This window comes from Mobula hypostoma, chromosome 30 (genome assembly GCF_963921235.1).
Source record: "Mobula hypostoma chromosome 30, sMobHyp1.1, whole genome shotgun sequence".
NCBI classification, from domain to species: Eukaryota; Metazoa; Chordata; class Chondrichthyes; order Myliobatiformes; family Myliobatidae; genus Mobula; species Mobula hypostoma.
In genome coordinates, this window is record NC_086126.1 from 4,675,020 (window position 1) to 4,687,045 (window position 12,026).

Genomic DNA, 12,026 nt, shown 5'->3' on the forward strand with positions numbered 1-12,026 from the left:
ATCTCTACGGATTCCCGGTCGGAGTTCTCCCCACAGTGCCTGGCTGGGTCCATCTGGGGTCTCGTAGCCTTCTCAGGCACTGGTTGGTGAAAGCCTGCAGTTTTCGCGGCGTCTCCTCTGTTGTCCTCCCCGTTTCAACACTTGAAGATTCCGATTTGGTTTTTCCTTGATACGACTCTGGGAAGCGTAGACTTTCTTCAAGATGTTGAAAATTATTCCGGCCTTGCCGATCCTGGTTCTGACACCACAAAAAACACACGATACTCCCCACCCTCGCACCATAGCATTAATCTGTCAATGGGACGGTGGACGTTGGCAGGCCTGCCGAGAAGCCCACGGGCTTTGCGAATGCAATTTACTGATAACACTATCCATTCTAAGATTCACACAGGCAGGCTAGAATTGGCAGCGACCTGACCCTCGTCACGTTCTGCGTCTGCTTCCTATTATCCTCTCGTTACCCTCCTACTCGCTTCATTTCGCCGATCGGGGGAAGGAGTCACCACAACACTGGCGATTACTGAGCAGCGACAGGCGAGGAAAGGCTACAGCTTGTGCCCGCAATCACGTCCAAATTCAGAAACTGTTTAGGCTTCTCTTCAAGTTATTACCCGACAACCATCGTTAAGCAATAATTTAATACTCAGGTTAGTAAGTTATTAATCTGAACCAGCGTGGATCGCACACCTCGACATTGAACTGATTCCAAAGCCTACACACTCACTTGCAAGGATATTGTTCTCAGCAAAACTTTTTAAACTTCTGTTTATTTACTCATGAGACACAGTGTGGAACATACCTTCCCGGCACTTTGAGCTGTGTTGCCCAGCGACCCCAGCCTAATTGGGGGACAATTTACACTGACCAACTTACTAACCGGTAGGTCTTTGGTCTGCGGGAGGACACCCAAGGGGACACAGGACGGAACTTGCTTACAGAGGACGGCAGACTGGAACGCCGAATCCCACGCCCCGAGCTGTAATCGCGTCGCAAATCTGCAAATGCCTGCAAGGAAACTAGTCGTAGCGGAAAACAAGCGCACTTTCCGACGAATAAAGCTAATCTTTCTCTTTAACTGGTGCCCCCGCCGAGTTTCAAGCCAGACAGCGAACTCGCAGGACCATGGGCATATCGTGGTGGAGTTCAGGGTTCAATTCGGGCGTCCTCTGCAAGCAAGTTTTCACATTCCTTCCCGTGTGTGCGTGGATTTGCTCCCACGCTCCAGTTGCCTCCCACAGTCCAAAGACGTACGGGTTAGTAGGTTAATTGGTCAGTGTAAATTGTCCTGTGATTAGGCGAGGGTTAAACCGGTGGGTTTCTGGGCAGGAAGGGCCTGTTCAGCTCCACATCTCTAAATAATAAATAAAAACATAGCTCCTGCCTCACTCCAATAAATTCCTTGTGACATCTTGCTTACATTTCAGGTTTAAATGAGAATTTCTCCAATGACTCACTCCCTTGATGTTAATAACTGGATTTATGATGGAATCTTTGTTTAAAAAGGAAACAAACGATCTGGCAATAGAGCCGAGATGAATTTTAACAGCGGTATCTGGCATTGTGAAGATATTAAGTGATTGCAAGGATGAGATGTGGGGTCTAACCGATGAAGACAGTGTGTAGGAATGTGGCAAACAGGAGTGAACTGTGTGGCCAACGCGCCCGCAGCACGAGCACAGGCCTCGAAAAACTTCACTGCCAAAACGGTAACTGCCCCAAAGAGCCCTGCCAACTTCACTGCAATAACTTAACCACAAGTCTGCACGCGTGAGAGAGACACACACACAGACAGAGAGAGAGAGAGAGAGAGAGAGAGAGACAGAGACACAGAGAGAGACACACAGACAGACAGAGAGACAGAGACACACACACACACATATAGAGAGAGACAGAGACAGAGAGTCAGAGAGAGAGACACACACACACACAGACAGAGAGAGAGACAGAGAGAGTGAGAGAGAGAGATAGACAGAGACACAGACACACACACACACATATACAGAGAGATAGAGAGAGAGACACACACACACAGACAGAGAGAGATAGACAGAGACACACACATAGACAGAGAGAGCGCACGCGCGTGAGATGGGGAAAGTTGGGGTGGGGGACATAGAAAACCTACAGCACAATACAAGCCCTTCAGTCCACAAACATGTACTTACTTCAGAAATTACCAGGGTTACCCATCGCCCTCTATTATTCTAAGCTCCATGTACCTATCCAGGAGTCTCTTAAAAGACTCTGTGGTGTCTGCCTCCACCACCGCTGCTGGCAGCCCATTCCACGCACTCACTGCTCTCTGTGTTTTAAAAAGAAAGCTTACCCCTGACATCTTCTCTGTACCTATTTCCAAGCACCTTAAAACTAAGCCCCCTCGTGTTCGCCATTTCAGCCCTGGGGAAACTCCTCTGACTATCCACGCGATCAATGCCTCTCATCATCTTATACACCTCTATCAGGTCACCTCTCATCCTCTGTCGCTCCAAGGAGAAAAGGCCAAGTTCACTTAACCTATTCTCATACGGCATGCTCCCCAATCCAGGCAACATCCTTGTAAATCTCCTCTGCACCCTTTCTATGGTTTCCACATCCTTCCTATAGTGAGGCGACCAGAACTGAGCACAGTACTCCAAGTCGGGTCTGACCGGGCTCCTATATAGCTGTAACATTACCTCTCGGCTCTTAAACTCAATCCCATGATTGATGAAGGCCAGTTTGGGAGGGGGTTGGTGAGGGTAAGTGGAAAATAGTAAACAGCAAGAAAGACAGACAAACAGAACAGAGGGAAAGAGAGAAAGAGGGAGAGAGAGGAGGAGGGAGGGAGAGAGAGGAGGAGGGAGGGAGGGAGAGAGAGGAGGAGGGAGGGAGGGAGAGAGAGGAGGAGGGAGGGAGGGAGAGGAGGGGAGGAGGGAGGGAGAGAGGGGGAGGAGGGAGGGAGAGGAGGGGGAGGAGGGAGGGAGAGGAGGGGGAGGAGGGAGGGAGAGGAGGGGGAGGAGGGAGGGAGAGGAGGGGGAGGAGGGAGGGAGAGGAGGGGGAGGAGGGAGGGAGAGGAGGGGGGAGGGGGGAGGGAGAGACACTGAGGGGATGGGAGGGGGAGGGGGAGGGGGAGAGAGAGAGACACACACACACACAAACACACTGAGGGGATGGGAGGGGGGAGGGGTTGGAGGGATTGGAGAGGGAGATTCTACAATAAATCGAAATTTTTATTTAAGCCATAGCAAAATCCACCAAATTCCTGGATAAGCAGCCCACAATTAATTTTGCTTTGGAGTCCATACCCCCAGGTGGGTGACAGTGCGGCATTCAGGCGAGGGGAGGATTCACTGTCTTTACTTCCTCAGGAGGTTAAGGCACTTCAGTTTGTCACCGAACTCTAACAAATGTTCGGCTGGAAGTATCCCAACTGATTGCATCATGGCCCCAAATCGGCAATTCGAATGCAGGGAATCAAAAGGCCGCAGGGGGAGTGGACCCAGCTCGATATATCACAGGCACTCTCCTCCCCGCCATCCGTCGTAGCTGCGGGAGTCACTGCCTCAGGAAGGCAACGTCCATCGTTAAAGATTCCCACCATCCGGGACATGGCATCTTCTCACAGCTCCCATCAGGCAGGAGGTACAGAATCCTGAAGTAAAACACTACCCTGTTCAGGAACAGCCCCCTCCCTTCGACCATCCAGTTCTTGAATCAACCAGCACAAGCCTAATCACTACCTCGGTACAGCAATACTGTAAACACGAGGAATTCTGCAGATGCTGGAAATTCAAGCAACACACATCAAACGCATCTCTAGGAAGAAGTACAGTCGACGTTTCGGGCTGAGAACCTGCCTGGCCTGCTGCGTTCACCAGCAAATTTGATGCGTGTTACAGCAATACTGTGACCACTTTGCATTAAAGTAGACTTTGCTGCTTTTGGTTATAATTGTATTCTTCCTTCTTAAAAATTATTGTTTTCTTCTTTACATGGCTAAATTTCACGGGGAGTTGGAGGAGGTTTGGTACATCACCAAAAACTCGCAAAAGTCTACAGATGTACTGTGGAGAGCATTCTAACTGGCTGCATCACCGTCTGGTAGTCGCGGTGGGGGGGGGGGGGTACTGCACAGGACCAAAAGAAGCTTCAGAAAGTTGTAAAGTTAGTCGGCTCCATCAAGGCCACTAGCCTCCGTAGTATCCAGGACATCTTCGGGAGAGATGTCTCAAACTGGCAGCATCCATCATTAAGGGCACCCATTGCCCAGGACGTGCCCTCTTCTCATTGCCACCATCAGGGAGGAGGTACAGGAGCCTGAAGACACACACTCAACGATTCAGGAACAGCTTCTTCCCCTCTGCCATCCGATTTCTGAACGGACATTGAACCCACGAACACTACCTCACTACTTTATTTCTATTTTTTCACTACTAATTTAATTCAACTACATATTTACTGTAATTCACAGATTTTTTTTCTCTTTTATTCTGTATTGTACTGTACTGTTGCTACAAAAACAACAAGCTTCACGAGCTACGCCGGTGATATTAAACCTGATTCTGATTCGGAGTTTAGGCAGTAAGTTTTGGTAGCATGCTGACCAGGGCTACACACACTGCTACCGCTCAGGATGAGAAGGCATACAGGAGTGATGTAGATCAGCTGGTTGAGTGGTGTTGCACCTCAAAATCAGCAATTGCTCGTGGCCTTCAGGAAGGGGAAGGGAGCACATGCCAGTCCTCATCGCGGAATCAGCAGCGGAACGTGTGAGCAGCCTCAAGTTCCTGGGTGCCAACATCTCTGAAGATCTATCCTGGTCCCAACACTTCGATGCGATTACAAAGAAGGCATGACAGCGCCTGTATTTCGTTGGGAGTTTGAGGAGGTTTGGTACGTCACCAAAGGCTCCTGCAAAATTTCTACAGACATACCGTGGAGTGCATTCTGCACAGGATCGGAAAAAGCTGCGGAAATTTGTAAGCTCAGTCAGCTCCATCACGGGCACCAGCCTCCTCAGTATCCAGGACATCTCCAAGGAGCGATGCTTCGAAAAGGCAGCGTCCATCATTAAGGACCCCCATCACCTAGGTCATGCCCTCCTCTCATTGCTACAGTCAGGGAGGAGGTACAGAAGTCTGATGATGTTTTAGGAAGTTTCATCCTCTCTGCCATCAGATTTCTGAACAGACAACAAACCAATCAATGGACACTGCCTCACTATTTTTACTCTTTTTGTACTATTTATTGTTTAATATATATTTTTTATTGTATTGCACCATACTGCTGCCACAAAACAACAAATTTCACGACGTAAACACTAGAGATTCTGCAGAACTGGAAAGGAAGGGAGAAGATGCCAGAATGAGGTGGGGGGGGGGTGGGAGGGAAAGGAGGGCAATCTGGAAGGTGATCGGTGAAACCATGTGGGTGGGGGAAGTCAGAAGTTGGGAGGGCATAGTTGGAAAAGGCAAAGGGCTGGAGAAGAAGGAATCTGATAGGAGGGGAGAGTGGACCATGGGAGAAAGGGAGGGAGGAGGGGAACCAGGGTGGAGGTGATGGGCAGGTGCGGAGAAAAGGTAAACGGGCCAGAGTTGGGAATTGAAGGAGGAAGGGTGAGGAGAGAAAAAATAATTACTGGAAGTTGGAGAAATTGGCGTTCGTGCCGTCAGGTTGGAGGCTACCCCGACAGAATATGCGGTGTTGCTCCTCCAACCTGAGAGGGGCTTCATTATAGCAAAAGAGGAGGCTGTGGACCGACACGCTGGAATGACCTGTCAGACTACGTCAGTGATCCTCATTCTGAGCTGTCAAGGTGAGGTACTCAGCTCGCCGCCCGACGAAAGGAAGCACGCTACACACCGGATCCGGCACCTTTTACAGCCAGGCGCCCCACGAGGCCTGACTGAGTTCCTGCTTAAATAACGCAAACTACTTCCCACGTACCTGTTGATCTCTTCTGCGGTCATGTGAATGAGAACATCGGTCGACGTCACCCCGAAGACCACTCCGCTGATATTCAACGTGCAGGGCTCAGAGACAAAGTGGACCCTCTGTCAAAAGAAGAAAATGTATTACACACATATAGGTGCTTATAAGCCAATTACACTGGACCACCAAGGATTTTGTATCTTGAATACTTTTGGGTGTATCTTATAGATTTTGGACCGTCAATCAAGAAAACCATCGTGAAATTTCCCTATCATGAACTATTTCTTTTTGAAATCACCTACATTTGTTACTTCAATTCACAGTTCAAGTCAGAATAACCAATGCCAAGATTAAGGAAGGCATTTTTGTTGGTCTCCAAGTCAAACAGGTCATCAATGACAGGCAATTCAAAGAACTTCTAGTGGGACAGGAGAAAATCGCATGGAAGGCTTTCAAGGATGTTGCAGAAACTTTTCTTGGCAACTACAGAGCACCAAACTATGTGCAGCTGGTTGACAACATGCTTCAAGCATACAAAACCATGAAGTGCAACATGCCACTAAAGATTCATTTTCTGCATTCCCATTTAGACTTCTTCCCTGAAAATCTTGGTGCTGTCAGTGAGGAGCATTGTGAAAGGTTTCACCACGACATACGGTGTCAGGGCAACTGGAATCCATCAGTGCTGGCTGATTATTGTTGGGACACTGGAGAGAGAAGCCTCAGACACTGAGTACAAATGAAAATCATCAACAAAACATTTTGGCTTATTGCAAAGCTTCAGCAGCATTGTGCAACTGAACGCATTGTATTCAATAAAAGTTAATTTCTTGTTTCTCCAAAATTCCTACCCAAGTAGTCTGATATTATATTTGTGCTCAGCTTCAAGCAGTCTATCACAAACAAACGTTATTTCTGAGGAGTAACACTTCTGAAAAAGTTTGTTATCCAGTGTTAACTTTCGTTCCTGTCCTGATGCAAGTAGCCTCCCACCTGACCGCGATAACATCGATTCAATTCAACATCAAACCCACCGCAAAGGGCAGGATCCCCCATTTAAATTCCACATCCCATTCCGGCTTGTTGGTCCGAGGCCTCCTCGACAGCTGTGATGACGCCACCCTCGGGCTGGAGGAGCAACGCCTCATATTCCGTCTGGGTAGCCTCCGCCCTGACGGCATGATCAATCTCTCCAACTTCCGGTAATTTCTCCTTTCCTCCCACCTTCTCTCTTTTAACATCCCCCATTCCGGCTCCCCTCTCCTTACCTGTCCATCACCACCCTCTTGGTGTCCCCCTCCGTCTCTTACTTCCGTGGTCCAGCCGCAAAAAAAAAAACAAAAAATTCTCGACACGTGAGTGATGATAAACCCGATTCTGATCTGGGACTCTGCTGTGCTTCCCGCTCCTTCCCCCTATTCCCAACCGTGATTCCCCTCTCTCTGCCCCCTTCCCATTCTCGGTCCACAAAAGAGACCCGTATCAGAATCAGGTTTATCATCACTCACGTATGTGGTGTCCGAGGATCTCACCTGGTCCCTGAACTCCTCCATCCTGATCAAAAAGGCGCAACAGAGCCTTTATTTCCTGCGGAGCATCAAGAAAGCTCACCTCTGTCCCAGGATACTGACGGACTTTTACCGCTGTACCATTGAGAGCATACTCACCAACTGCATCTCAGTGTGGTATGGCAATTGTCCCGTATTGGACCACAAAGCACTCCAGCATGTGGTGAAAACTGCCCAGCGGATTATCGGCACCCAATTGCCCACCATTGAGAACATCTACCATAAACACTGCCTGGGCAGGGCGAAAAGCATTATCAGGGCTGCATCTCACCCTAACCATGGACTTTTTGCTCTCCTCCCATCTGGTAGGTGCTACAGGAGCCTCCGCTCCCGCACCAGCAGGCACAGGAAGAGCTTCTTCCCTGAGGCTGTGACCCTGCTGAACCTCTCATCACAGCGCTGAGCAGTATTGCACCCATATTGTACTGTCTCAGTACTTTTATATTTGTGTGCTATAGCACTTACTTTTTATTCACAGTTATTTTGTAAATAATACTATTCTTCGCATTTCTGGTCAGATGCTAAATGCATTTCATTGGCTTTGTATCTGCACTCGGCACAATGACAATAAAGTTGAAGCTAATATAATTTAATCTAATATGCCATGAAATTTGTTTCTTTTTGTGGCAGCAGTACAGTGTAATACATAAAATTACTACAGTACTTTGCAAAAGTCTTAGGCACCCTAGATAGATAAATAGATTGGATAGATAAACGGACGTTATACATGTAACATAGGCACACACACTCACACACACATTTTACTGTTTAAATACTTGTGCATTTAACTGCAAATTCAACTTTGAAGTAAGTGGGGGAAAAGGATGAATGGGACTACTAGCACAGGCACAAAGGGCAGAATGGCCTCCACCTGCACGGCAAGAAAAGCTGGGGAAATTCAGCTGCTAGCGTGAACACTCGAAGTGGATCGGTAGAAAGAAACTGCCCCTGCAATGTCAGCTGGAGGACCACAGCTGGCGAGGGAATACCAAAATGGCTTTAATGCCGCAGAGCGTTCGGGGTCATCGTGTAATAAATCTTCGAAATGGAATATGCTCTGACTAAAAGCTTGCTTTCTCCATCAGGATGTCTCACTTGATTGAGGTCAACGCCAATCTGCTCCATCGCCTGCCGTCATCACACAGGCTCAGTCACCGGGGAATTCACCGAGTGCAGATCGGAGATGACGGTGGGCGGGGGGGTGGAAGCTGATGCTGATTCAGGGCACTGGATAAAGATTTTTTAAAAATATTAAAGATTAGTTTTATTTATCACACGTACATCGAAACACGTCACTTGCGTCAATGATCGACACAGTTTAAGGATGTGTTGGGGAGGGTCTGGCGCCAACATAACCATGCCCGCACATCACCAACCCTAATCTGTACCTGGCTGGAATGTGGGAGGAAACCAGAGCACCCGGAGGAAAACCACGCGGTCACAGGGAGAGTGTAAAACCTCGCGGACAGCGGTGGGAATGGAACCTGGGTTGCTGGCACTGTGAAGCGTTGCCTGAACAACTTAAACACCGGGTCAGGTGGGCTCAAAAGGCAGGGGAGGGTCGGGACTGGGGGCGTGGGAATGGGCCGGCTCCGCTCGCTACTCCGTGACGTGTGCTCCGCTATCTGCGGCACTGAGGTGGGGGCTGGGAGGCTGCTGCGGGCTTCGTGTCCACGAGCTTTGCGACGTTTTGCTCTACCGTGTGATGAACTGAGGCCGAGGCTGTAGGTCTGCTCTGGGCTACGAGTCTATGGACTCGCGCTCGGTCTGAACGCCGTTGCTCGCTTTTATCGCTTGCGCGATTTGTGTGTGTTTTTCTCTCTCTCTGTGTATCTGTTAGTCTTTTTCTCAAACAGGGTTCTTTCAGGCTTCTTGCTTTGTGGCTGCCTGAAAGGAGACGAACCTCACGGTTGTGGAGTTTTATCCGGACTTTGACAACAAATGCACTTTGAACTTTAACAGTTTCACTACTGTGCTGCGTAAAACAGAACGCAGGGGCTGGCAGGTGATGGTCGGGAAGCAGATAGGATTACCTTTGTTGACGATTATGGTATGGGGGGGGTGGGAAATGGCTACTGCACAGGATCAAAGTAAGCTGCAGAGAGTTGTAAACTCAGTCAGCCCCATCATGGGCACCGGCCTCCGTAGTATCCAGGACATCTTCAAGGAGCGACGCCTCAGAAAGGCGGCGTCCATCATTACGGACCCCCATCACCCAGGACGTGCCCTCTTCTCATTGCTACCATCAGGGAGGAGGTACAAGAGCCTGAAGACACACACTCAACGATTCAGGAACAGCTTCTTCCTCCCTGCCATCAGATTTCTGAATGGACATTGAACCCGTGAACACTACCTCACTACTTTTTAAAATTTCTATTTTTGCACTACTTACTTAATTCGACTAATAAATAACTCATAATGCAGTGACTAGTGGGGTACCGCAAGGCTCAGTGCTGGGACCCCAGTTGTTTACAATATATATTAATGACTTGGATGAGGGAATTAAATGCAGCATCTCCAAGTTTGCGGATGACACGAAGCTGGGTGGCAGTGTTAGCTGTGAGGAGGATGCTAAGAGGATGCAGGGTGACTTGGATAGGTTAGGTGAGTGGGCAAATTCATGGCAGATGCAATTTAATGTGGATAAATGTGAGGTTATCCACTTTGGTGGCAAGAACAGGAAAACAGATTATTATCTGAATGGTGGCCGATTAGGAAAAGGGGAGGTGCAACGAGACATGGGTGTCATTATACACCAGTCATTGAAAGTGGGCATGCAGGTACAGCAGGCAGTGAAAAAGGCGAATGGTATGCTGGCTTTTATAGCAAGATGATTCGAGTACAGGAGCAGGGAGGTACTACTACAGTTGTACAAGGCCTTGGTGAGACCACACCTGGAGTATTGTGTGCAGTTTTGGTCTGAGGAAAGACATTCTTGCCATAGAGGGAGTACAAAGAAGGTTCACCAGATTGATTCCTGGGATGGCAGGACTTTCATATGATGAAAGACTGGATCGATTAGGCTTATACTCGTTCGAATTTAGAAGGTTGAGGGGGGATCTGATTGAAATGTATAAAATTCTAAAGGGATTGGACAGGCTAGATTCAGGAAGATTGTTCCCGATGTTGGGGAAGTTCAAAACGAGGGGTCACAGTTTGAGGATAAAGGGGAAGCCTTTTAGAACCGAGATGAGGAAAAACTTCTTCACACAGGGAGTGGTGAATCTGTGGAATTCTCTGCCACAGGAAACAGTTGAGGCCAGTTCATTGGCTATATTTAGGAGGGAGTTAGATATGGCCCTTGTGGCTAAAGGGATCAGGGGGTATGGAGAGAAGGCAGGTACAGGGTTCTGAGTTGGATGATCAGCTATGATCATACTGAATGGCGGTGCAGGCTCGAAGGGCCAAATGGCCTACTCCTGCACCTATTTTCTATGTTTCTATGTTTCTATTACTCAAACTGTAATTCAGTTTTCTGTCTACATTTATCATGCATTGTACTGTTGTCGCAACATTAACAAATTTGCCGGTGTGATTGAACCCGATTCTCATGAGCTTTACGGACTCACTTTGCTCTCTACAACTCATGCTCTCAGTATTATTTATTTACTTCTTAAAAAATTATTTGCACGGCTTGTCTTTATTTTTTGCATGTCGACAGTCAGTTGTGGATGTTTATTTTACAGCACTGTGCAGAAGTGTTAGGCCGCTAGATATCTTATACGGTTTCAGATGATACGGCCCCCACCGAGCCCTGAGCTTAACGCCATCACAACTCTGAACCGATTCTACAGACTCACTATCAAGGACCCTTTACAACTCGTGTTCTCAGTAATAACTTTTTTAAAAAAATTAACACACTTTGCCTTCTTTTGCACTTGCGTACAATTTTTCGCAAATTCTGTTCCGTTCATGCTGCCGTCAACGCCTGCATGAAAATGAATCTCAGGGTAACAAGTAGGCGCTTTGGTGATAAATTGTACTTTGAAAAACGTGGCCGCTATCAGATTGCCGATGATGGCTTCGTTGCTGCAGGAGAGGAACATTAAAGCTCCCTGAGGGAGTTCAGTTAAGTGGCTTCTTGCCAATCCCCTTGGGGGGTGGGGGGCAATAAATTACACGCTGTTTTCAAGCTTCGGGTCAGAAGCTCCAAGCTGCTCTCTTGCAGTGAATGAGGTCGATGCCTTAAAGGCACAGGCCCGACAACACACAAGCTGGATAACAGCTTGAACGATGTAAACCGCACCTGCTGCCCGGACGCCATTAACCCCCCCCCTCACGGCACCAGGGATACAGATTTAATCCCGACCTCAGGCATTACATACAATTTCGAGCACCCTCCAAACCCTCTCATCTACACTTCTCTCTGCCTCGGTAAACCAGCCAACATAATCAGAGACTGCCCCTCCCAGCCCGGACACCGTCTGTTTTCTGCCTCACCTCCCGTAAGAGACAAAAGCCTAGCGGCACACACCGCCAGGTTCAAGGCCAACTTCTGTCCTGCTGTTGTATGAACAACGAACGGTCCCCTCATCCGACTGAAGTGGA

General features: G+C 48.3%; 1 protein-coding gene across 7 annotated transcripts in view; it reads right to left on the reverse strand.

The window, feature by feature from the left end:
• The window catches only part of pola2 (polymerase (DNA directed), alpha 2), a 249,450-nt gene that overhangs the window by 17,023 nt on the left and 220,401 nt on the right, over nt 1-12,026 (reverse strand). For all 7 annotated transcript variants that reach the window (XM_063036321.1, XM_063036322.1, XM_063036319.1 and 4 more), the window contains one exon: nt 5,926-6,032. In XM_063036321.1, the coding sequence (XP_062892391.1) occupies nt 5,926-6,032 (107 nt within the window). The remainder of the gene's footprint in view (nt 1-5,925; nt 6,033-12,026) is intronic.